We start from the raw sequence: 26,452 nt of genomic DNA, 5'->3' as shown, positions 1-26,452 counted from the left end.
AGCTCATCAGCCCACTCCCGGACCTTAGTCGATACAAAGTTCTCCTTGAAATCAGCTGAGCCGATGGCCGCCCCCAGGTACCGAGCTCCATTACACGTAACGACGACACTGGTGTCGCTGAACAGCTCAAGTGCCTCACGATAGCAACGCTCCTTCACCACCAGAATCGATTTTGATGCATTTGGGAAATATCCATAAGCTGGGCCATCACTTGCCAAGATGTCCCACCAATGACGGAGACTACGCAACACACTCGCCGCTGCGGAATCATCTGCAAACCAAGACTGGATAGTCCCGGCTTGTTCTGCTTTGTTCACGAGAGGCATCATGCCAATGGCATACATGTACATTGCCAGAGGGTCTCCCTGGGTTGTCCCCTCCTCCGACAAGATGCGATCACCGTCGACATATAGGCATGCAGGCGCGCTGTAGGTGTTAATTAAAACAGTGGCCAGAGGCGGGCAAAGATGTTGAACATTCCGAAGGCAGACGCTGCGATTCAGGCGATTGAAAGCATTTGTTGCGTCTGCCATCAGAACTCCATCAGTCTCTTCACGAGCAAACGCCTCCTGCATAGCATGTATGCCCGCCTCCACCCCGCAGTCCTGACCGGCACACAGCTGGGAGCAGCCAACAACCTGCTGAACCGCAGGGCCAACAATGGACACAATTGCTTTCCCCACAATGCGGCGAACAACCTCGCCGATGCCAATTGGTCTGACACCGGGCCGCTTGTCCAAGGGCAGCAAGCGACATGCAGTGAATGCCATCAATGCACCAGCATCAATATGCTCAGTGGCCACTCTCCTGGCACAAGAAGCAAGCGCATCACACAACCCATCCGAAGCGTCCGTGAAACTGGAGCACATATGACGCCAGGCCTCAGCATCCACACCGCTGGGTCCCGCTGCGCCCTGTGTGCCTAGCGCTGGTTGGCGAGATCGCACGGGTTGATTAGACCCATGCCCCCTAGGCGACAAGGCAGAGCGAGGAGAGTACGGGTGGTCTGATCAGGAGCGGGGTGTCCTGTGAGCGCCGGGATAAATTCACCATGGATAATCTCCTCCAGTGGCTGGAAATTCTCCGTCGCTTCTGGCATGGTGCGAGCGAGGAATGTCCACTTGCCCTTCAGCCCTTGCGTGAACGCCGTGTACGCTGCTTGTGGTTGCGATTGGGCGTACCTGGTGAGGACTTGCAGTTCCTTCACCCATTCCGTGACCTTCGCTGCAACAAACTGCTTGCAGAAAGCACGATTTTTCGGCACGAGAATCCGTGTGGACTGGCTTTCATACGAACCATGCTTCGTATGGAGATTTTGCGTCATCGGGTGCAGAAAGATTTTTCGCGTACAAATTTGGTACGAGAAACATCGATTTTTCGCGGGAAGTTTTGATTTCGGTACAAATTTTCAAAATAAAAAGGCATAGCGCGGGAATGTGACGTGTTTGCGATCGTAACCTAGGCAATGACGGCAAACACATAAGTTCCGTACCCCGGAACTTTTCACTGCTCGAAAACAACGTATAAAAAATCCGTAGAGCCTCCACGGATTTTGGCACGAAAAATCGTACTCCGGAACCTCCCTAATGTTCAATACGGTACTTGCACAAACAAGTTTGCAACTGCCATTGTAAATGTATATGGGAATCGCACTAAAAAAATAAGTTCCAAGACGTGTTTATTGGAGGCACGACGCGTTTTTCAAAGATTTCCCACACATTCTGGAAGACAAATTGGAGAAAAAAATTAAAAAATCCTGTCAGAAGTGGGATTCGAACCCACGCCCACATACGTGGACCAGAAAGCTCCAATCTGCATTGACTGCAGAAGGTACACAAGACCTTGAGTCTGGCGCCTTAGACCGCTCGGCCATCCTGACTGGACAAGAGTATAGTCTACTATAGATGAGTAGAATACAACATGAGTGGTGGCCTAGCTGTTCATGAAAACATTGGTACCATAGTCCATTACTGAATATTATTTAGAAAAGCGAACCTGTCAGCATTTCTATTATTGTGTTCACAAAGTAAGAGTTAACGACATCGCTATTGAGTCAGAGGCTTCCATGGACAAGTGTGACAAGAAAGCGTTCTGCAACATCTTATTCGTTGCTATGGTTATGATATACTTACACAGTTCTTACTTATTGTATGTATGTACATGTATCCATTTCTTTCCTTGGCGCTGATAGGTGGAATTCTCTGCCTGTCTCGTGTCGTCAGGTTGAGCATCTATCCGTTTTTGTTTCGCTCTGTAATAGGCCTTGACGGATTATGCTAATATTTTCGTGAAATTATGCTTTTCGCATTGCTCAAAAAATTGCAGAATTATGCTATTTTTATGCTAAAAGTAATCATGTTATGCCGCATTATGCTCACATATGCTGCTAATGTACAATGATGGTTCTGTGCAAAAGAACAGGGGAATTGTTTGAAGAGGGCGCTTTACTGTAGTAGCAAAAGTTCAACGGCGTCCACGCACCGTCCGACCTACATGTACATGTGTTAACGTGTTTGAATATCTGGTAACTTGTACATGTACTACCTCCGAGTACGTATCACAAGGTATCTACATGTATGCAGGTTCGATTCCTGGAACGAACATGATGATTTATTAAGAGACCTTTTTAGGGTACCCTGTAAGAAGGCCTTAGGCCTGTGAGGATTGCCCTATCAAAAATTTGATAATAATAATAATAATAATAATAATAATAATAATAATAATAATGTACATGCAGCATACTTACTCAGGAGACTCCCTTCGATAGGCATCTATTTGCCTCTGGAGGATCCGTGAAATAAAAATCAATCAATCAAAAAGCTACGACCGTCACAGATTGTAGTGGACTGGACATGTTATCAAGGGAGTCGTAAAACTACGACTTTCTGGTAGGGCTTGGCGGATAATGCCGGCAGAAAAATTGGCAGAATTCGGTACTTTTTCTGGTAAGTTTCATGCATGTTTGGTATGTGGATAAAGAAATGGAGCAGAATTCGAGGTATTGCCCGCCATAAGGTTTGTATGGTTCTGCCAATTTCGGTGCAAAAAAAGCAGAATCTGCCACCTTTTCAAGCATTATCCGCCAAGGCCTACTTTCTGGTGGATCTACTTGTACTTGTAGAACATGTACAACTGTATGGAATTTGATGTGAACAGGCGGATTTGTCCAATTATGCGATTCGTATGCAATTTGCCTCGAATTATGCGACTATTCGATTTTGGTAGGAATTATGCGAAATATTATGCTGGCATAATCCGTCAAGGCCTACTCTGTAAAGAGCACTTAGGGTTCCCTGTAACAAGACGGCAACGTCTGTAGGGCCTTCCCTATCAAAATAATAAATTCTACTACTTCTACTACTACTACTACTATGTATAACCCATAACCATTCTGGTCGTAGGGGCGTCATGTGTGTCATAAGGCAGCACTGTAAGAAAATAATAGTAAATACAAAATAAAAATAAACCTAACTACACTGATAAACAAGCTGCCCATACCTATCACGATCAGCAGCAACAAGAGACAGAGAATTGTAAGATTCATTGGTGCCGTCTTTGATATTGGTGAACCAATTGTGACGGGGGCGACCACGGGGCCACGATCCAGGCACCATTCCATCCAAGAAATAGTGGGAGTTTGTATCATGAAAAAAGGTTTCCATTAAATATATGCCCAGGATCTTGGAATGGGGGAAAGCAGAAGAAGGTGCTGGTGGATCTGTAGAAGGGTACAGTACCCGAATTCTTTTCTTGATTACGGGATGCGAAAAAAATGGAGGATATGGGGTTCGAACCCATGGCCTCTCGCATGCAAAGCGAGCGCTCTACCACTGAGCTAAACCCCCGTTGCTGGTATGGAATGTACCAGGCAAGTACATGTAGACAACGTGGATGCACACAGTTTTCCAACTAAAGAAACAAAAGAAACAAAAGAAACAACTGATCTCAGACTTGACGGCTAGAGCATGACAATATCTCATGAGTAGGGCAACAACGCTTGTCCAGACCAGGCCACAGAATGCTTTCCTGGATGTCCGGGTTTTTCATCCCGATGCTCCGAAAAAATGCCATTAAACCTCTCGACAAACTGTTGGCGGAGCATGAGAGGAAGAAGAAGCTGCAGTATGCTGAGCGCATCATCAATGTGGACCGTGGGACATTTGCTCCACTAGTTTTCACCACGGCCGGTTGTTGTGCGCCAGAGTGCTCCAGATTTGTCAAGCGCCTGTCTGGCCTCATTTCGAGTGGGGACACGAAGTTGTATGCCAAGACAATGACATATGTCCGGTGTCGACTGGCGTTTGCATTGTTGCGGTCGGCGATCATGTGCATCCGCGGTGCCCGATCGTCATATCACCGTCCTGTGAATGCATTGCGAGAGTTGGCAATCTCGGAGGGCCGGCTGTGAGGTTTTGGAGACGATGGTGGTAGGAAAGTGCCCTTGTATTTTCCTGTTTTGTTTTGGTGTTTTTTTGTTTTTTGTTTTGTTTTTCTCGTTTTTTTGCGTTTTTTCACACATACAATTGTTTTCATTTTTTGGTGTTGTGTTAGGCCTTGGCGGATAATGCTCGAAAAGGTGGCAGATTCTGCTCGAAAAGCAGTGAAATTGGCAGAACCATACAAACCTTATGGCGGGCAATTCCTCGAATTCTGCTCCATTTCTTTATCCACATACCAAACATGCATAAAATTACCAGAAAATGTACTTAATTCTGCCAATTTTTCTGCCGGCATTATCCGCCAAACCCTATGTTGTGTTCGAATCATTCGCAACGCCACTGTCAATTGTATTCTGTTTGCCCGTAAAAGAGGCCTTTATCAGCAACAACGCTTGTCTGGCCAATCTCGATGTCTGGCACACTCTGACACGACTCGACAATGGGCTTGGCTGTCTGCACTCGTCTATGGTGACACGGGGATGCACTTAGCATCACGGCCCGCCGGATATGGTATGTTGCCATGATACAAGCCAAGCTGTGCTACGCCGCAAACGCCTTCTTCCCCTCGCTGTCTGCCGCTGGTCTCACTCGGCTCGAAAGATCGGCGAAGTCCGGGCTTCGAGCAATCCTACGAGTGCAGAACCCGATCGCGACTCAGCCGCTACGAGAGAGACTCTCACTGTCCACCATTGAGAAATTGTTTCAGCGAAAGCTCCTCATGTTTGTATTCCGTTGCCTGCACTCTCTGTCAAGTCACTTGTTTTCGTCTTTTTTCACCTCAACCGCACCTTCTCAAGAAGATCATGCCCGAAGGGCCACTCGCGGACAGGTGACATGGCCCTTACGTGTCCCCTTCTTTCCCGGTCCTGCTGGACGGTTGTTCCTGCCTGATGGTTGAACTTGTCAACAAGATCGACATTGTTTTGAATTTGTTGTGATCTTTGTCTTTGCTATTTTCGTTCTGTCTATTCTCTCACCTTTTCTCTCTCACGTCTTCTGTAGAACTTCTTTCAGTCTGTCTCTCTGCTCTTCTCTCTACTCTTCATCATAAGAACGTTTCTCTTCTCCATTTCTTCGTTCTTGTACTTCTCTAAACTTCTCTACTCTCTTTTCTCTTCGTTTGAATTTCCTTGAACATGACGTGAACATGTGTTTTTTGCGCTCTGAACTGTCTTGATTTTCTTTTATGTTTTTTTGCCAAATGTACAGTGAACTGTGCGCTATGTGTGTGTACAATGCTGCGCGGCTAGCGATGCGTTTTCTTTGGTACAGGCTTTTTCTGTTGTGTCCGTGATGTATGGCTTTCGCTTTCTTGCAGTTTTCACCGCTTCGCTGCAATAGTTGCTGTTTCCTGGAAGGCGAACTGCGATGCCTCCATTTTCGTAGATGGTCTTGGTGCGCGAGGCGCTGAGCGGACCTCGTGGCTTTTTTGTTTAGGTTTCTTTTTCAGAGTTTTTCAGTTTTGTTGTTGTTTGTGAATACACTTTTATACAGTCTTCAAGCGAGCAGTAGTTTTCGATGTGTGGTCGTGACTTGGGTTGTCCGTATTGCCCTGAACATTTGGTCCTTCGAGCCGGATCTGCGGAGGCGCATCCGGAGCCAATCGAACAGCCCTGAAGTAAAGCCTTCTGTATTCCGTAGCTCGTTGTGTTATGATCGTATAGTGTATATTTTTGAAATTTGATTGTGCATTTCGATCGTTGCTGTTGAGATGTCGCGCAAGAGCACCAGAACCACCAGAGGGAGAGCGCCAGATCGGCTCGGTGAATGGCTGGAGTCGACACAGACTGACGCTCAGCTTGCCTTTGACGCTGCGGTGAATTTGTCGTTGCCACCATCACCCAGTGCCAGTGTACATGATGTGCTCAGTCTGAAGTCCATTGGTGTGGACAGTATTAGCGTTACTAGTAGTCGCAGTGCGCGTAGTCGCGGTGCGCGGAGTGCGCACCTACGAGCTGAGTACGAGGCTGCAAAGAGGCTGGCTGAATTGGAGCAGCAACAGATAGAGTCGCAGAGGAGACTGCTGCAAATGGAGCTGGCGATGCAGCATGAAGCCATCGACAGCCAGCATGACAGTTCCAGTACTAGTAGTAGTGCGTACTCGGGATCAAGGCGCTCAACGCGTGCTAGCATTAGTAGTAGCAGCAGTGTAAGAGGCCAGCCAGCCCAACAGTCTGTACGTGGTGGAACTCGCCAGGCAGCTGTGGCAGTGTCTGCTGGCGGTGGCCACGCAGCTACAGCTAACCAGCCTCCAGCAACGTCAACAGCCACAGTACGCAGTCCGGCAGTATGTCAGCAGCAGTCATCGCAGTCTGATGTTACGCCGCAGTCTGGTGTTGCGCCGCAGTCAGATGTCACGCAGCCACCAGCAACGTCAACAGCCACAGTACGCAGTCCGGCAGTACGTCAGCAGCAGGCGCCGCAGTCAGATGCTACGCAGCAGCCGCAGTCTGACATCGCGCAGCTCGCTGGAGCTATCCTGGCAGCGGTAGGCACGCAGAAGCCCTCAGACACCCCAGCACAGCGCCATATGAAGGGTTATATGGCCAGGCAAGCTGCTGGGAAGGATCTGCCACAGTTTGCCGGGCAGCCTGAAGAGTGGCCCATCTTCAAGAAGATGTTCGACACCACAACCCGGGACTGTGGGTTTTCGCATGCAGAGAACCTCAGCCGACTGCACCGTGCGCTGAAGGGCAAGGCCAGAGATGCAGTCCAGTTTATGCTGGCTGTCCCAGACAATGTTCCGGAGATTCTCGCCACTCTGCAAGAGCGTTTTGGCCGTCCCGAGCACGTGGTGCACCACCTCATCACCCGTGCTCAGAGTTTCCGCACTTTGCGAGCCGACGACTTTGAGCAGCTCGTAGAGTTCTCAACTGCTGTGCGTGGGCTGGTGCAGACCATGAAGCTAATGAATAGTACTGGGCACCTGCGCAACCCTCAGCTGCGACAGGAACTTGTTGCCAAACTGCCGGCTGGCATGCGCCTGAACTGGGGCGAGATGATCGCCAATTTCGATCCGGAGAAGCTGTCGCTGGATGATTTTTCAGTGTGGCTGTGCGGCAAGGCCAGTGCAGCAGGCAGAGTGACTGTGCTGAAGACAGGGAGTGTCAGCAGCAGCGGCGGTGTCAGCAGCAGCGGCGGCAGCAGCAGTAGCAAGAGAACTCGAAGTGAGACCACCCTCACCACTTTGAGCAACAGCGGCAGCTCCAGACAGCAAGAGCGTGCACCCTTCGCCTGCCATTACTGCAGCAGCCAACATCCGCTGCGCAGCTGTGACAGTTTTAAAGCACTGCCACTGCAGAAGCGTAGGGAATGGGTAGCGGAGAAGAAGCTGTGTTTTCTCTGTTTCGGCCGCAGCCACCGAGTAACCGACTGCAAGAGTCGGAATCGCTGCTCCGTTGGTGACTGCGGAAAGCGTCACCATGAATTAGTGCACCCGTCTGACAGGAACAGCGGTGGCCACACTGGACAGCAGGAGAGCGTCAATTCTCACACCGCTCAGCGAACTCGAGTTGCCCTGCGTGTTGTACCAGTGTCGCTCTCAGTATCCAACGGGCACAGCGTCAAGACGCATGCGCTCCTGGATGAAGGATCCACTGTGAGCATTGTGGACGAGAAGCTTGCCAGGGAGCTGGGCGCTACTGGTCCGGTAGATCCCCTGCATCTGAGTTGGACTGGGAATCACAGTCAGCACCATGCCAACTCATGCCGTGTCAATCTGTGCATCTCACCTAGAGACGGAGGTGAGCAGTTTGACTTGCAGAACGTCCGGACGGTGGCGAACCTCAGTCTGCCGAAGCAGTTTGTCAACCAGCAGAAACTTGCCCGACAGTGGTCGCATTTGGCGCACATCGACTTGCCTTCACTTGCAGAGGTAACGCCTATGCTGCTCATTGGCCAGGACCACTACCACCTGACGGCACCAAGGGAGATCTTGGAAGGTCCGCCGAACGCACCTGTAGCCACCAACACCAAGCTCGGCTGGGTACTGCACGGCAACACCGGACAGTGCCGAAGAGTGGACTCTGAGGTGTCCTTCGTGTCGTGGTCAGCGGATGACGAGCTGCATGAACTGGTCAAGAGAGCATTTTCAGTAGATGACTTCGGGGTCAAGCCAGCGCCGCTACCCAGAAGCAAGGACGATGAGCGGGCGCTACAGTTGCTGGGTACCGTGACTCACGATGGCACCAGATGGCAAACAGGACTGTTGTGGCGTGACGACAACCCGCAATTGCCAGAGAGCCGACAGCAGGCCGATAGACGTCTTCAGCAGCTGGAACGCCGTCTGATGAAGGACCAGAACCTCGCTTGCCAGTATGCAGCAAAGATCGAGAGCTACTTGGTGAAGGGATATGCACGCATCCTATCAGCAGCAGAGGCCGCATGTGAACCACCTAACACTTGGTACCTGCCGCACTTTGCCGTGGTCAACCCGACGAAGGGCAAGCTGAGACTTGTGTTCGATGCAGCCGGGAAATCGCATGGCAAGTGCCTCAATGACTTCCTGATGCCTGGACCCGACCTGCTGACGCCGTTGACGCAAGTGCTGCTGAACTTTCGGCGTTTTCAGTATGGTTTTGGTGGTGACATTCGGGAAATGTTCCACCAAGTCAGTGTGCGGCCAGAGGACCGACCTGCCCAACGTTTCCTGTGGCGAGGCCTCGACCGCAGTCGCCCTCCAGATGTGTACGAGATGCAGGTGATGACGTTTGGCGCAGTGTCATCTCCGACCACAGCTCAGCATGTGAAGAACCATAGTGCCACCGTCTTTGGTCCGGATCTACCTGAAGCTGTCACAGCCATCACTGACCGCCACTATGTGGATGACTATTTCGACAGTGCAGCTACGGAGTGTGATGCAATCAGCCGTTCGGCAGCGGTGATTGAGATTCACCGGAGGGGAGGATTCGAGATCCGGAACTGGGTCAGTAACTCGTCCCAGGTTCTTGAGAGGATACCCACCCAACTTCGGTCATCTGAAGTGGTGAATCTCGCCACCGGGAACGCTTCCACAGAGAAGGCACTTGGCCTCATATGGAACCCGAACAGCGACTGTCTCAGCTTTGCCGTTGGAGCAAAGCTATCAGCACAGCCCGACAGCGTCTCGGCAACCAAGCGGACAGTACTGCGCTACGTGATGTCGGTGTTCGATCCCCTTGGCTTCCTGATGGCGTACACCGTTACCGCCAGGATACTACTGCAGGACGTATGGAGGTCAGGCCTTGGCTGGGACGATGAGCTGCCCCATGATATGGCTGAGCGCTGGTCGAAGTGGCAAGCCGGCCTGCATGAAGTTGCGTCGCTGCAGGTGCCACGGTGCTACCATCCTGCGCTAGCAGACGCCGAGAGATTAGAGCTGCACATGTTTGTCGACGCTAGCGAAAAAGCATTCGCAGCTGTAGCGTACATCAGAGCCACCAGCAAGAGTAGTGCTGTACACGTTTCGTTTGTTGCAGCAAAGGCTCGCGTCGCCCCGCTCAAGCCGCTCAGTATTCCTCGTCTTGAGCTGCAAGCTGCTGTGCTGGGAACACGTCTGGCAGACACAATCACCAAGCAGCTTGATCTACCGATCAGCTCCACAACGTTCTGGAGCGACTCGCGTACTGTCCTGCTGTGGATCAAGTCAGAAGCCAGACTTTACAAGACGTTTGTTGCCCACAGGATTGGTGAGATCGCTGAGACGACGGATCCCAGTCAGTGGCGCTGGGTCCCCACCAAGGATAACCCTGCTGATGACGCTACGCGTGGTCTGGCCAGCGACGAGTTGACACTTGGCAGCAGATGGATGACCGGCCCAGAGTATCTGCAGAGTCCGCCAGAGCAGTGGCCGCTTGATGTCAAGCCTGCAGTAGCCGACTCAAGTCCCAGCATCGAGCTGAAAGGCGAGTTCGTAGCCACAGCTGTGTCTAGTGAGTGTGTGCGGAATGCAGCGCTACCTGACTCTAATCGCTTCTCATCGTGGATGAGACTGGTCCGTGCAACCGCTTGGGTACTCCGCTTCGTCAAGATCTTGAAGCACCGAGCGCTACGTACATCAGCACCACCCCCAGGAGAGCTAGTACCTGAGGAGCTTGAGAGTGCAGAGCGTCTATGGTGGCAGCAAGTGCAAGCCGACTGTTTCCCTGCTGAAGTTCGCAGCATCGAGTCTGGGAAGCCTGTGGACAAGGACAGCCGCTTGTCACATCTGTCGCTTGTGCTCACTGATGGAGTAGTGCGTCACCACAGCCGACTGGTCAACTCCTCCGATCTGTCTGACATGGTCAAGCAGCCAGTTGTGCTCGATCCGAGTCACCCTTTTACCCGGCTGCTGATTGCGTGGTATCATGTTGCGTCATGTCATCAAGGGCAAGAGCGTGTGTGCAATGAGCTGCGGCAGCGCTATCTCATCTTGGGGCTGAGACGAGACGTCCGAAGTTCTTGGAACACTTGCCAGAAGTGCAGCAACGACAGAGCACAGCCAGCTGCGCCAGAGATGGCACCCCTGCCGAGCACTCGTCTCACACCATTTGTTCGAGCCTTTACTGTGGTTGGCATGGATTACTTCGGACCGATGACAGTGGCGGTAGGACGTCGGCACGAGAAGAGGTATGGTGTGCTGTTCACCTGCCTGAGCACGAGAGCTGTGCACTTGGAAGTTGCACATGCACTGACCACGGATGCCTGCATCATGGCCATCCGTAGGATGATCGGCAGGCGTGGTCGACCTCGTCAGATTTGGTCGGACAATGGAACGAACCTCCGAGGAGCAGAACGAGAGCTGCGTGAGTCCCTGAACGACCTCGACCAAGACCAGCTCACCACCGACCTGGCGTTACTTCGCATCGAGTGGAGCTTCAACCCGCCATCTGCTCCGCACATGGGTGGAGCCTGGGAGCGCCTGGTTAGATCTGTGAAGTCCACCTTGCGGGTGATACTGCATGAGCGTGCTCCGAAGGACGAGGTACTGTTGACCCTCATGATTGAGGCAGAGAGTCTCGTCAACAGCCGACCACTGACTCACGTGCCAGTGGACCCCAACGATCCGGAGAGCCTCACACCTAACCACTTTCTGCTCGGCACATCTAGTAGCGTACAGCCACCCGGAGAGTTTACAGAGCGCGACCTGTGCTGTCGCAAGCAGTGGCGTCTATCGCAGATCCTAGCTGACATGTTCTGGCGACGTTGGCTGAAGGAGTATGCCCCCAGCCTCGGCACACGCAAGAAGTGGCGTGGCGTTGGTCAAGAAATCAGTGTGGGTGATGTAGTAATCATCGTGGACGATCAGCTGCCGAGGGGCTCCTGGCCCAGAGGTCTCGTCACTGCCGTGTTTCCCGGGCGTGATGGGAAAGTCCGAGTTGCAGACGTGAAGACGGCAACCGGCACCTTCCGCCGACCAGTAGTCAAGTTGTGCCGCCTGAATGTCCTCAGCAGTGCAGCTTAGTAATCATGGTAATCAGGCTTGTGAGTATGCCTGTTACCGGGGGGAGAATGTTCCTGCCTGATGGTTGAACTTGTCAACAAGATCGACATTGTTTTGAATTTGTTGTGATCTTTGTCTTTGCTATTTTCGTTCTGTCTATTCTCTCACCTTTTCTCTCTCACGTCTTCTGTAGAACTTCTTTCAGTCTGTCTCTCTGCTCTTCTCTCTACTCTTCATCATAAGAACGTTTCTCTTCTCCATTTCTTCGTTCTTGTACTTCTCTAAACTTCTCTACTCTCTTTTCTCTTCGTTTGAATTTCCTTGAACATGACGTGAACATGTGTTTTTTGCGCTCTGAACTGTCTTGATTTTCTTTTATGTTTTTTTGCCAAATGTACAGTGAACTGTGCGCTATGTGTGTGTACAATGCTGCGCGGCTAGCGATGCGCTTTCTTTGGTACAGGCTTTTTCTGTTGTGTCCGTGATGTATGGCTTTCGCTTTCTTGCAGTTTTCACCGCTTCGCTGCAATAGTTGCTGTTTCCTGGAAGGCGAACTGCGATGCCTCCATTTTCGTAGATGGTCTTGGTGCGCGAGGCGCTGAGCGGACCTCGTGGCTTTTTTGTTTAGGTTTCTTTTTCAGAGTTTTTCAGTTTTGTTGTTGTTTGTGAATACACTTTTATACAGTCTTCAAGCGAGCAGTAGTTTTCGATGTGTGGTCGTGACTTGGGTTGTCCGTATTGCCCTGAACAACGGTCCTCCAACCGTTTCCAAAGTGCCATTCTCTGGAATAAGCTGCCGGCTGAAGTTAGATGTATATCAAAAAAGGATGAATTCAAGAGCACCGAACGCTGTATTTTGTTCTCGCATCCTTTCTGGACATTTGCCTCCAGAAACACTTTATCTGCAATCGTCAGGGAAATCTCGCATAACAACAAAACTTTCGTAATCCGACATCATCATTATTCATTTTTCTCATATCTTTCTCATACATATTCATATCGCAGATTTCTCGTTTTTGGTAGGAATCGGAGAATCCTCTCTCCGGTGAGAAGGCAGTACGAGGTGAATTGCTATTTCTGGACATTGTACATTTCTGGACATTTCGAGTGAAATAATTTTTCGCCGCGTGTAGAGTCAAGTCAATCAGGTTGATGAAGTTTTTTCTTGTTGTAGTTGACAGCTGGGCTGTTGTAGTTTCTCCTCGTGTCGGTGCCTTGTTGATAGGGTTTTCTTGGGAGGCGTTTCAACGAGTTTTGTGGTACTATGTCGCATGAGAATTTTGAATTTTGAGTAAAATAAGAAGTAATGGACGAATCGTTGGCTTCCCCATGTGCACTCCACTTCAGACGCTGTATAGTCTTGGACCTGTTGGCTGGAAGTGTGAAGAGGCCAACTGCAGTCCACCAATAGAAAAAATAACAAAAATGGTGCAGTATAGGATGCCTATCGACGCTATTTTACTTTCATGTCCAGAATTCCATACACTGAAATTTAGGCCGAAAAAATGGCCTGTCGAAAACAACCTGCTATAAAGTCTCTGGGATCACAGCATGAGCAATTGTCACATATTTGGAAAGATGAAGGATTAGGCCATACAATAGATACAAAACGAAATGAAAAAAGTAAAACACACAGCCAGTGGGCCTCTATTTTATTTTCATGTCCAGAAATTGCTATTCACCTCGTATTGCCTGTGCCCTGAGCGAATTGAAAAGAGTACAACAACACTCACAGCACACTAATGCACAGACAAGGTATGTAGTACTATGTACCCAATACATATTTCCAACTCATATCCCTGGATAGGAGAAGAAGAGACTCACGGATATACGGATCGACTCGGTACAGTAAAACCTGCCCTGACCGGACGCCCTTGGTGCAGCGTAAACTGTCCTGACGTGGCAGGATTCCGCTTGATCTCGCAGTGACCGTTCGATCTACATGTACAACACTTAAAATTGGTGCACGAAAATTCGTCCAGTGACTACAGGATTCCGCTTGGTACAGGGACAGGCAAGCACAGGTCTTACTGTACGGAACTGGATGGCGGGTCAAATGATGCAGTTTCGGAGTTGTAAAACTTGCAATCATACAATCCGTGAGCACAATCCATGATTTTTAAAAGCACACGTACGAGCGTACACTACCATAAATATTTATACAGAAACTGCTGCACAAAATACTTTCGCGAAGTGAAAAAAGACTTATTTTGGTACTGGGTCGCAAAATATAAAACAAGCCTGCAAGAAAAAGTAAAAAATCCTGTCTGAAGTGGGATTCGAACCCACGCCCACATATGTGGACCAGAAGGCTCCAATCTGCATTGACTGCAGAAGGTACACAAGACCTTGAGTCTGGCGCCTTAGACCGCTCGGCCATCCTGACCGGACAAGACCATGGACTAACAATTTGCGAAATGAATCATGAATTTAAGTCGGAATTCCGGAACCGCTTTTGGGCGCTAATTGTACAGCGAAACCACTATGTAATTTGTTGTCTTTGCCTGTGAGCTCTGATCATTGTAAGAAAATGAAAAAGTAAACACTTGAGGACGTTACGTAGCGCCTGTTATTTCGGGCCAGTCTTCCATCAATCATCAGCACAACATCAGTTGCATGAGCACTTTTGGAAAATCACTGTCGGTGCTCCTTTGGTCACAATAATAATGTGTTACCTGCTCGGTGGGAGTCGGTGCACCACGTGTGTATGCTTTGCCTGGAAGCGTGCCATCTGTGTACTGTGACTCCACCCCACCCCCACCCCCTCTTGGCGTTCATAGAATGTCTATCTTGTCGAAAAAACGGAATAGGGTGGAATGGAAAAAAAGCTGAATTGTGACTGTTCCCTTGCAGACATTTTCGACTGCGAAAGGAATCTAATTTGCGAAACTTGTATGATATTGAGGAAGTACGGAGTATTACACTACAGACATCACGTCAAGTCGACATCTTGCTCCATCCTAGCGTACATCAGAACATGGCATTGACGAATAATGTATCAGTGCAACTCACCGTCACTCACCGTTCAACAGTCCAGTGTCTTCGGGAGACGCAGGTGCACTTTCGGTGTTTCGTTACGCACGTAGAGCTAAATATTCTTAGTGGATTGTGGCTCTCTGCATATTTCATCTGAGTCCCTGCTTTGCTCCATGCGTTCTGGGAATACGAAATTCAGAGACATTCCCGACCAAAATGTCCTGTGGGCGATATATACAACCTTTACCAACGGACGGAAAGCAATAAACCTGGCAGTGGACCTACCGCGTCACGATATTAGACTTTTTGCTTTGGGAAAGAGAACACAGACATACCTGTAATCCTTTGCAGCCTAGCCTAGTCTCTTAGTGTTAGCGGGTTGCGTCGGTATTTTCACAGTGCATCTACATCTAGCACACGAAAGTAAAATCATCGCACGGGTAAAGTGGGGAAACCAGTGTGAACTACTCGCAAGCCGGATCCCTGCACCAGTCAGCGTGCGTGCACTAGATTTGGATTTTTGCCTGCGCTGCGAATAGCTAGCCACTTCTCGCCAAGCATGGCTTACGGTGTGGGTCTACAAAATAATTTTTGCATTGAAAGATTTACAAGCCTTCGCTACGGAGAGATGTTTGCGACTTTTCAGTACACTTCATCACTTGCAGTCTTCAGGGCCTTTCACAACTCCTTTCGCATCATCAAGCACTGTGCACATAATTAGCGAGTGGTGAATCCCTTTTACAACTCCTGGCATGAAAATAGGGGGACACATGCTACTGGTTCGCGATTTCTGGCCCCCTTCCAACGCTTTTGCATAACCTCACACAGAAAGCGTGAGTTTCGAAGTCTGAAGAATATGGTGAACGGTCTCTGCTGGAATGACAGCTATACCATAGCTCAGTGGTTAGAGCACCGCTGGTCTCAAGTGAGGGTCCTGGTTCGAGTCTAGGTGGTGACAGTCAATTGTTTCCTCATAATTTTCCCGTTAGCATCTTTCCCTCAAAGTAAAGAATAATAATCTCGTGCATACCAGTACTCAATCTCCGGACAGCTAGCTGACTCAATCTCCGGACAGCTAGCTCACTCGATCTCGTTGGATCTCGCCGGCGCAGCTCAGAATAACTGGCCGAACTGATCAATCATTATTAAGTTGAATGAACGATGTGCATCAACGTCAGATTGCTGTGCACAGGAGTATTTCCTTTTACACTGCAGCAGGATTTGATCCGTTGTGGGTCCCGCTAAAACAAAGGTTTGGAAAAAATACCGGTAACCGCAATCAGTAATACAAGCTAGATCGACATTTGTGTACACTTTATTGTAAAACATTTCCATCGTTTTATTGCACATTGTCTCCAGAGTTTTACATTACATGAATAAAGTGTACACAAGTGTCGATCCAGCTTGTATTACTGATTGCGGTTATCAAATTGTTGTCTCCTCGCCGTTTCTTCAAAAATACCGGTAGTAGAAGAAAACGCAAGGGAACGAGCTATGAAGCAACTATCCACGACTATAACAAGGTGATAAGCAGTCAGAAAGTGCGATAACAAGGCACACGACAAACAAGATACTGAGACATTCAACGACTCGAGACCTCGCTCTAACAGCTACACATCTCAAGTGCGCAAAGCAACGGCCTTCCAACTTGGAATGTTCACAGTTGCATAAGACCGAAGAGGGGAAGGTGAGCTTAGCGAAAACGTGCACAAGCTTCGGTCCTACTAATCGTGAACCTTCCAAGTAGGAAGGCCGTTGGTGTGCGCACTTGGAATGTGCTACACCTAGGTCTCAGGTCGTTTGAATGTCTCAGTAGCCTGTCAGTTTTGTGCCCTGTTATCGCACTTTCGGACTGCTCATTATCTTGTAACAGTCGTCGATAGTTGCTTCATAACTCATACCCTTGTGTTTTCTTCTATTTTAAACACATTAATTTTATTACCAGCTTAGTATCGGAGTTTATTTTTAGAAAAATAACATGCATTTTGCTCCAGTATACTTGAGTGTGCATTGTGTTGTGGGATTCTGGATTGTGTATGCTGGTGCGAGCAAAACCAAGTCATGTGCGTTGCACTGATTCGCGCACCACTGATACGGTGATGAGGCCTGAGGGTGCAAACAAGACTCTTGGTACCAATGCCATTATGGGTGTTATTCTATTTACAATCCACAGAGAATGATATCATCATAATGGCTTTCTCTGTCATTGACAACCGGTAAATTTCGTTACGTGAAAATGGCGTGTTGCATGGACACTACATCTATAATTTTTTCTTGGGCCAGCATCACGGGCTGCCACTGTATTCACTTCGTTTCGGGGGTTAACCATGGGGAAGTTGCTGTATTCAACGGAGTGTGTGCCCGCCTCTCTGAGTCTCACGGATTGAACCAAGCGTGCAAGTGAGAGAAAACCTATCGATCGACTTCTCTTTATTTTATTTTTCTGAGTGACGAGTGCCCGTGGGTTCCAATCTGGTAAGAACATTGTTAGTGCTTACGTTTGGTGATTTTGTTGCCGCGTGACCGCCAACTGCCATTTTCTCAGATTTGTGTTGGGTTTCAGTTCCCGTTATGGCAACAAAGAATTGGATTGAGTCTTTTTCTTCAGATTCTTGGCGTTTTGTTCATTTTTTTTGTATTGAGATTTTGTGTCATCATAATAATTATGTAAAGCACATTTGCTTTGCCCGTACAAGAGGCTTTTCAAAGTTAGAATAGAGCAGTAAATGGGTGGTGAGACCTGGAGCACTCGGTTGACCTGAGGTCTCGCCGGAATCATAGTGAGCTACAACGTCACATGCACATGTAGATGTACCAACAAACGTAAGAGGAAAGTTTGAAAATTCCCAATCGCCAAAGTAGTTCGATGACGGCCGAACGTTCCCTTTCTACACTGGCCAAATAGACTCCCAAATTCGATTTTGTAGATTTACAGGGCTCACCGATTACTAGAGCGAGGCGTCCTCAGGGCTACGCAGTTCCCACTCAAAACAAAAAACAAAAAAATTCACGGTTCGCGCGAGACTCGGTTTCTCTATATAGAGGCCGAGTTTTCCGCATCCGTAGGAACGCCACCACCCTTCAAGGATCAAGGCTCAAGAACCTGGATAATTCCAGCGCGAAAAACTAGCTGTTGCTCACACAGCTGTATGCCAGAGAATGGGCATATTCACAAATCCCATTGCAGGAAACATGATTATGGAGTCCGAGTGAAAACGTCTTCGCTTCAGACCAGCCTTTGCCCGTGCATTGCAGGTCGAAGGTACGCACCTACGCAAGCACGGTACGGTATGTACGCATCGTGGTCTGGTTGTGCATGGATGAGCCTGCTCCGACAGTCCCGTACCATTTCTGGTTGATGATACCGTACGGTACTATACGGTACCGTACGGTAGATTCAGTCGCTCTCACAGCAATGGATACTGAAGCCGTGTTTGCGGACGTCTGCATTTCGCTCATGAATCAGTTTCTCGACTTTGTGTGGAATTTAGCAAGCAAGCTCCCATTGACACCGTAGAGTTCACATTCCCTCATCGTTGATGTCTTGGATCACAGAGATTTCCCAGGACTCGATATCAAAGGAAACAAAAGCTAGCGATTCGCAAGCGTTTAACTTTTGCTCGCCCGGAGCGCCGCCACTGCACAAGTCGACTTTTCCGTTGGATGTCCTCGTTTCCACCTAATGCATTTCTGCCCCGTGCCTACGAAGCCTTCTGCTCAGTGCTTGTGCGTTTCGTGCCGTCGTTTATGCGCTTCGTGGGCGCCGAGTTGGCCAAGACCAAATCCCTGGACATCGGCTACAGGCGAGTGCCGTCCGGCGTGTTGCAGCCATGCGCAGACATGAGCGACGAGGGTCTGGACCGCATGTGGCGAGATCTACTCCTGCCGGCGCTGTGCCAGCGGGACTCAGGCTATCTGCGCGATGTTACGTCACAACTCTCGTCCTCGTCCAGTTCGCGCCCGTTTCATCAGTCGATAGCCGGGAGCAAGCTGGTGAATCACCGCAGTCAGCGGAGCGGCCTGACGCCCATGCACTACGCCGTGATGGCAGGCGATAAGGATGGCGTGGCGTTGCTCCTCACCTGCGAGGCGGAGCACGTGGCAGTGGACCTGGACAAGCCGTGTCAGTTGGCTATGCTGGGCCTGACTCCTCTCTGGTCGGCTGTGATGCTTCACCTGTACGAGATCGTCCCGATGCTAATGGATGCCGGTGTGAAGTTGACGACTGCCCGCTTTGAGGGAAGTGATGGTGAGCGTGCCTTCGCCTCGCCTCTCGACTTCGCGATTGCCCTTTCGGACAAGAAAATGGCGGGCCTGCTGATTGAGCACGTCGGTGCGATTCAACTCTCCGATGTGGCCGTTCACATTGCTCTCTCCCCTCAGGACGAGATCTTGAGCATGTTGACGTCATCAGATCCGCCATTGGTCGCCTGGGATGCGAATAGTGTAGCTCTGCGAGGATATGCTCAAGTCGCCCTACAGGAACGGCCTGATATGTCTCAAAAGCTGCTCAGAGTACCTTCTTCCAACAACCGAGACGCTATACTTCGCACCACATTGGCCCAAATCTCGCTCATACACATCTGCAGTACGCCGGCGCGTTTCACCACCCAGAATCACGTGACCGTGGCGAAGGAGCTGTGCCGAAAGCATCACCTAAACTTGTCGGGAATCACGTGGAGTAATGTCACGAATCTGCTGGATTTCCTGGCTGACCAGGAACGGCTGGATCAGCAGTCTCGCAACGATAGACTGCCTCAGGATGAGCAAGCCGACTCGATTCTCGATCTACTACCACGCGACCTGTTCGGCTTGCCGGAGTTCGTCTGTGAGAAGTGCTCGTCTGCCGTTCTAGAATCCGTGCAGAACACAGTCGGTGAGAAGTTGACGACACACTCGGGGAATTCCCAGTCGCCATTCAATCTCCTGACTATGCGTCCGGCGCTGCTCCGATTTTGCATCGTGGCCCAATCAAGACCCAGTTATAGTTTTCCGGCGGAAAAGTTGCCTGGCGGAATGGTACACAAGTGGGACAGTGGGGACGACTTGCTTGAAGAGCTGCTTAGCCAGACTAGTGAGACTGTGGGCGAACTGGCCTGGCTTCGCACCACCAAGCAGCTACCCTGGGCTGACGGAAAGCTGCACGATGGAGCGACCGCAAACTGGCATGCCGACCTGACTGCGGATCAGGCGTCCGTTCAGCTCACCGACTTCTTCAACATACTGCCTGCCGTGTTGCCAACTGCCGACCGACCCACGCAGGAACACAAGAAGGAGACGCGCGCACCGAGCGAAGCAGACATCATGAAACTCGCAGTGGAGCAAGCCAAGCACTTCACGCCCGCCGCAAAAACGGACACCCGCGCAGCGGAGAAGCCTCCCGCGCCGGGCACACCACCACGACGACGACGACGGCTGCCGTACGCATGTAATTTAGCTCCTGTCTTCGAGAAAGATGAAACCAAACCAGATTAGCGTTTCCGGCACTTCTACTCCCTTCCCACATTCTCCTGATTTCTTTGAAAATGCCAGATAGGTAGCCCAGTCGGAGCTTTTGTTGATTTTCCTGTGATAGTTTTTCATTGTTCATACGCCGGTCTTTAGCTCTTTAGCTCTCATCAACAGCCCCTTGCTTGTACTCTGCTTATGTACCATTGGAACACTTCTCTCTGAATTTCACCTGCTGGCTGTACTGTAGGCGAAGAACATAGTCATTACTCCAGCTCGTGCACTGCTGTGTTCTGTGTCCTTGGCTTGCGCTATAGCATCGGGTAAAATGCCTTGGCTTGCAAAATAGCATCACGTAAAACCAAGAGTACATATTTTGTACTCTTGGTAAAACGTGTAATCTCTCGCCTAGCTCATACACGGCTTGCAGTGGATTAGGCTTATGACCAAGGTCGATCCTGTGGGCCAGGATCTTGTTGTGAAAGCCTGCATCAACATGCACAGCGTTAAAATAAACAGGTTGTCGCAACTAGTGCCGCCCCTAGTGTTGTAACGCATACAGAGGTATTTCTTGTTTCGGGCAGAATTGCTTGCTGCGAACTGCCGGCAAGTACGATGAATCTGGATTTGGATTCAGCCAAAAAACGATCTCAACAAAGTGCTTACTTCTTCTGTCTTGCCTGATTCCGTTATTGCTATAGACCTTATTCGATAACGTGACTTTTGGACTCGCCTCCAGGGATTTGTCATAAGCTAGGGCACGCGTACGAGAAACGAGCGGCAAGAAAGGCCCAGTTTGTACAAAAGAGTAGTAAAATACCGGTATTTATCTACTCCTATGTTCGCACACAGAGTCCACTGTGCACTGAGCGCAGATCTCTTGCCACTCCCTGGTTCCCGGGACCCCGGTTCACGTGATTGTGACGTTTATCGAATAAGGTCTATACATTTACAGAAGAAACTTGACTACCGGTCACAGTGCTCAGCACACGACGTGGAGAGTTTACTACTTGTACAAACGAAAATTATTACCCCTTTGGTATTGCGAATTCAAATAAAAAGAAACAACAAAATACGGTGGAACAAAAAGTGATTAAAATTGAATGTCTCTACTTAGGGGCCGGTCACGCTGAGGAAAATTTTGAATAAAATCCGTAGTTATAATAATAGCTACAAAGACAACTAATTGCACAGTAAGCATTTCATACTATGTTGACATGTATGTGTAAAATGTTGTGCGATTATCGCAAGGCACACAAGGAAGGGAAAGCGAGAATTCGTTCAGAACTGTAGACTTGCGAACTCGCTTATGGATGCCACTAGGACAAACGCCATATTCTAAACAACGATTAAGAAATGACAAATTAAATGCAATGTTCCGACAAAGAAAGCGCTTACGTAGCACAGTGTTCAGAACAACTATCTGATCGGGCGTGTATCTCCGTCGAAAATAAGTGAACAAGTGTTTCGGAGACAGCAATTTTACATTGCATTTAATTTGTCGTTTCTTAATCGTTGTTTAGAATATGGCGTTTGTCCTAGTGGTATTCACAAGCGAGTTCGCAAGTCTACAGTTCTGAAAGAATCCTCGCTTTCCCTTCCTTGTGTGCCTTGCGATAATCGTACAACATTTTACACATACATGTCAACATAATATGAAATGCTTACTGTGCAATTAGTTGTCTTTGTAGCTATGTTAAAACTGCTGTCTCCGATACACTTGTTCACTAAAATCCGTAGTTACCATGGATATTTGCCGCTGAGCAGGAGATTTGAGAGATTTAGTCCACCCGATGAAAATCAGCTCGAGGCCCAGCTTTCCGCCGAAGATTATAATCATCCGCGGCTTCCACTGGATTTCTTTAAAGTTTCCTTGTATTTTCATTGCATTATGAAGTGGAGCGATACTCCAGAGGCTGTGCTGATGCAGCTTTGGCCCAGCAACGGGGCTGGCAGACTGCCAGAAGCGAATGGTGACAAAAAAAGTAGTCCTTGTGGGTGAGATTATTTTCATCGTGCGTACTAGTATCCAGTGTGGCCGTGATGAAAAGTAGAACAAATTATTCCCGGTTTATAATCTGAGGATTGTTCCCTCAATGTGACCGGCCCCTAACGTGTTTCATGCTGGAAAGCAATCATCAGGAGACTGGGTCTATACTCGGGGTGGTGTGATCTTAGTCACTACAGGTGTTGTCCCATGGCAGGTATGCAATGCTAGTGTTTCAGCGCGAAAGCAGTGTAAGTGATAGGCATTTCCCAACTCGGCCGGCCGAAAAATTCGCTGAAAACAACGATCTTTTCGCCGAATATGCAATTTTTGCACTGAATTCGCCGAAAGTCGATGTTTTGGTGCCTCAACAGCACGCAAATACGATCTCTGTAGCCATTATACTGCGAAAGGTGACTGCGACGTTAGGCATTTCCGAAAACTGTTAGCAGGAAAAGACACAGAAATCAATGGCTGTCAAGAAATCACCGATAATTGCGCCGAAATTTCAAATTTCGCATTGAATTCGCCGAAAATCGATGATTCATTACTTCTACAGCGTGCATGAAATTATACTGGGAGCGATCACTTCAAATACCTAAATACATGACTGTACTGCCTTGAGCCGAATTCTGATTTTGGGGCTCATAATGTGGCCGATTTTGATTCTCTTAGCCTATCGAAAAGCCGATAAGCCAAAAAAATCGGGCCGATTTGGGAAATGACTTGTAAGTGATCAGTACCGTACAATGCGGGTGGCATGGGGATATTATGCATGACACCGACCAAGGCGCTACCGGGCGACGGGGCAGAGGAGGATACAGGCAAAAGGCTAGTCTTGTCATTGGGGCTTGGTGAAAGTTGGCACTAGTCACCGCCTCTGGGTGCTACTGATGCGGGAAGGGTGCTAGGTTATACGTTAGTTGCAGAGGTAGACCTTTGATCCGTGTCCGCACTTTGGCACCAGCTCCGTGCGCTCATTAATTAAGAGGCGTTTCCTTGTCTGCATTGCTGATGTATAGCTTCTCTGCTAGACACAGGTGACACTTCTTGGTGATACTTGTGTAGGGACGCTCCCTGCATCGCATCGACCAGTAGATCCTGGAGGGCTTGTTCGCCTTCTGCAACTTCCAAACGTATCTCATCAGGCGTGTGCTTTTTGTGACGCAATGAGGTGTTGCGGTTGTTAAGGCGCTGCTTTGAGGATGTTCTCGAACAGCCAATGGTAGATTTTGGGTGGGGCACTGTCGGAAGCCACGTGAACTTCGGCTATTTAAATGAGTTCGTATGTTAAACACTGTCCTTTGAGCGAGCAGGTTCCCTTGGACCTGCAGTTGCACATGTTGACCTTCTGCAGTTGGTTGGCTGGGGGTATAGCGACGCCCGGGGCAGTAGGAGCATTGGCTCCGGCGATGGCGTCAGTAGGTGCACATCCCTCCGTTCCCCCTGGTTCATGTGCCATTGCAGAAGCTGGGTTTGCTCGGCGGGGGGGGGGGGGGGGTGATACCAAGTGTGGTGTCTACAGGGGTGGCACTGTCCTCGTCCGCCAGGGTGGCCGTTGGCTGTGTGGCACGAGCTTGTTTCATACAAAAAAAGATGCAGTGCAGGATGCGCTGCATACACTTTGAGTGAGGTGTGCTTTGCCTGCACGAAAGTATTCTATGCGCCACACCTGTCAATAACGGACACGGAAGTACACTATCATGCACATGCATAATGTACATGTTATTGTATGTACAGTAACACGATCCGATTTGCCACGAATGTATGGGACCTGGTTCTAAAGACCACCTAGCTTTAACGACCGCTTTTGCCTGCATTGTGGGGTGGTCGCTTAAAACAGGTTTTTCTGTGTTTGTCTCGGTTTGCGCTCACCTTCCCCTCCTATGTTTTTCTATATAACATAGAAGTTATTTGACTACTAAATCGACCTGTGGAGAGCCGAACATTCATGGTGCTGTGTTTCAAGTGTTGCTCTACTCAGTGAAATGTAACGATTGCCGGAAGTTGACTTGTGCCCAAAATGTTTTCCATGCTTTCATTTTAATTCTTCCTTGGATCCCCATTTGAGATTATTATAGTGAATGTACAAATAATGAATTTAGTAGTTTCTACCCATCGGTGAATACCGGTAATAAATGCAAAACGAAAAAGCAGGAGGGGGGGGGGGGGAGCTAGTTCATAGTCTGTCAAAATAATCAACCTGTACAAGCTTCACATCTTGATGCACGCATGTTCGGACACAATTTTTGTTGTTGTGTTTTTATTTTTATGATTCTCCAAAACGAAGTGGGTGCTTATCATGGAAGTCTCCCAATTCGGCAATCGAACCCATGCCAACGTGTTCAGGAGGCAACAATCATCCAGGAACGATCATAAACTCCATGTTTGCCAAAATGTGCCATTGGAGAGGTGCAGTGACTCGTTTTTTTTATGAACGAAACGAGTGCTGACACCCGCTCCGGGTTAGAGTCTCGTTGACATATCGTTCCGAAGATTCGTTTTTACGAATCCGGCCTGTCTGATTCGTATGCAGCTCTGAGATCGATCCGCCCCAGAAAGTGTGAAAACATTTTGATCTAAAAAAAATTTCCACCTTTGTTGATTATCGAATCTTTCGTTTTCAATTTCGTTGTGTTTAGTAAGAATTTTTCCTTTCCTTTTTCCGAAATGTCAAGTGAAGTGCAGGCTCCCCCAACGTCCCCCTCCACCCCCGTGTCTCCCTCTGGAGCAAATCCTGTAGAATGCAGAAGAATTCGGAAATTTGCAGTCTTAGATGACATCAAGTTGCTGAACTTGATATTGTCCTCAGGACATGGAAACGTCTTTGCCTTACCGCAAGGGAATAAGGCTTGGCAGGACATCGGCAACGCCCTGTCACGGTTGGAACAGTTCTTGATGATGTGCTGACATGACGTTCGAACGTTCGCGCGTTTGTATTAAAAAAGCTTTTGCCCGAAGACATTTTGCAGAATGATCTTTCAAATTTTCTCTCCGCCATATTTACCATGGCAATCATGATGCGACTCGCATGTCTAGTCTTCTCGTGCATGAGTCACTGAACCTGTTTTGGGCACTGCACGAGCCGAATACAAAACGAAATGATCTCGTTTCGCCATACGAGTTGACAACAAATCACTGAACCTCTCTATTAAAAAGTGAGAAATTTCAAACTGGGCCCAAGGTAAGGACTATGAGTATGTTGTGCCTTGTCGTTAGTTTGGCTATCAGCGGCTGTGTGTTCGTGGTTTATTCAAGCGTCATTGTAACAATCCACAACACCAACGGATGCCATACATTTTTTTGTAGAACTGTCTGGGATATTTGCTGGGAAAAAGGGAACCTTAAAACATGCCGAGGTGCTGCAAAACCTTCTCTCGCTCTCATTCTCCTTTCTAACTTTCGTGTTTCGCCTATATGCCTCCTTTTTTAGAACAGAAATTGGCTCTTCTATTTCGTTCTGTGTCAGGGATACTACAAAATGTAGACACAAAACGAAATAGAAGAGCCAATTTCTGTTCTATAAAAGGAGGCATATAGGCGAAACACGAAAGTTAGAAAGGAGAATGAGAACGAGAGAAGGTTTTGCAGCACCTCGGCATTTTTGTTTTACTGAATAGTGACAAAGCATTCAGGCTACAAAACTACCCATGCGGGATCTCACAGACTATGATCGACTGCAGAGGTTTGCATGTTCGTGGACAGAGCAAAACTCTGCCAGTGAACAGAGCCAAGGGAAAGCAAGAGAACGCAACTGGATCAAAACCCTACCGATATGTTCAGTCCTCTTAATGCCGGCCGTGCTACACGTAGTCAGGGAAATCGAGCACTTAAATTTCCAGTCACTAAGACATCCGCTGGCACACATTCTGCCTCATTCCAATGTGTATCACTGTGGAACAGGCTCCAGCCCGACATCAGGAAAATCCCACAGTACCACCGATTCATGCGATCCCTCCCAGCACATGCTGCTTTTTCAGTAATGCCACTGCCCGCTGTATTATTATTTCCTTTACTGGCCTAACTGGCTTTTCACAAAGTAATACTTTACTACCCACTCTACTCAGTGTCATTACCTTCATTGGCCTTTTATAATTTATTCTCCTTTTTAGTCGATATCATGTAATTAGGCAAATTTGCCTGTTTGTTCTTCGACTCTAAATAAACAAACAAACAAAAACAAAAAACCCTGCCAGGCGTTGA

At 48.7% G+C, this 26,452-nt stretch overlaps 1 protein-coding gene and 3 non-coding genes across 4 annotated transcripts; 1 reads left to right on the top strand and 3 right to left on the bottom strand.

Annotated features, from left to right (window-relative positions):
• Positions 1-1,757: 1,757 nt before the first annotated feature.
• Trnal-caa (transfer RNA leucine (anticodon CAA)) lies at positions 1,758-1,879 on the bottom strand. Its single transcript has 2 exons — positions 1,842-1,879; positions 1,758-1,803 (listed from the first exon to the last, which is right to left on the bottom strand). It is a non-coding gene; the product is annotated as a tRNA-Leu (tRNA).
• A 1,894-nt stretch (positions 1,880-3,773) lies between these two features.
• Positions 3,774-3,845, bottom strand: Trnaa-ugc (transfer RNA alanine (anticodon UGC)). Its single transcript has one exon. It is a non-coding gene; the product is annotated as a tRNA-Ala (tRNA).
• Positions 3,846-6,150: 2,305 nt separating this feature from the next.
• LOC135829284 (uncharacterized) lies at positions 6,151-11,859 on the top strand. Its single transcript, XM_065341687.1, has one exon. It carries the CDS (start codon positions 6,151-6,153, stop codon positions 11,857-11,859), a length of 5,709 nt encoding a protein of 1,902 aa, XP_065197759.1.
• A 2,243-nt stretch (positions 11,860-14,102) lies between these two features.
• Positions 14,103-14,224, bottom strand: Trnal-caa (transfer RNA leucine (anticodon CAA)). The gene is made up of 2 exons: positions 14,187-14,224; positions 14,103-14,148 (listed from the first exon to the last, which is right to left on the bottom strand). It is a non-coding gene; the product is annotated as a tRNA-Leu (tRNA).
• Positions 14,225-26,452: the final 12,228 nt, after the last annotated feature.

This window comes from Sycon ciliatum, chromosome 13, assembly GCF_964019385.1.
Source record: "Sycon ciliatum chromosome 13, ocSycCili1.1, whole genome shotgun sequence".
NCBI lineage: Eukaryota > Metazoa > Porifera > Calcarea > Leucosolenida > Sycettidae > Sycon > Sycon ciliatum.
Note: the sequence above shows the minus strand (reverse complement) of the source record. Positions and strands in the feature narration are given on the sequence as shown.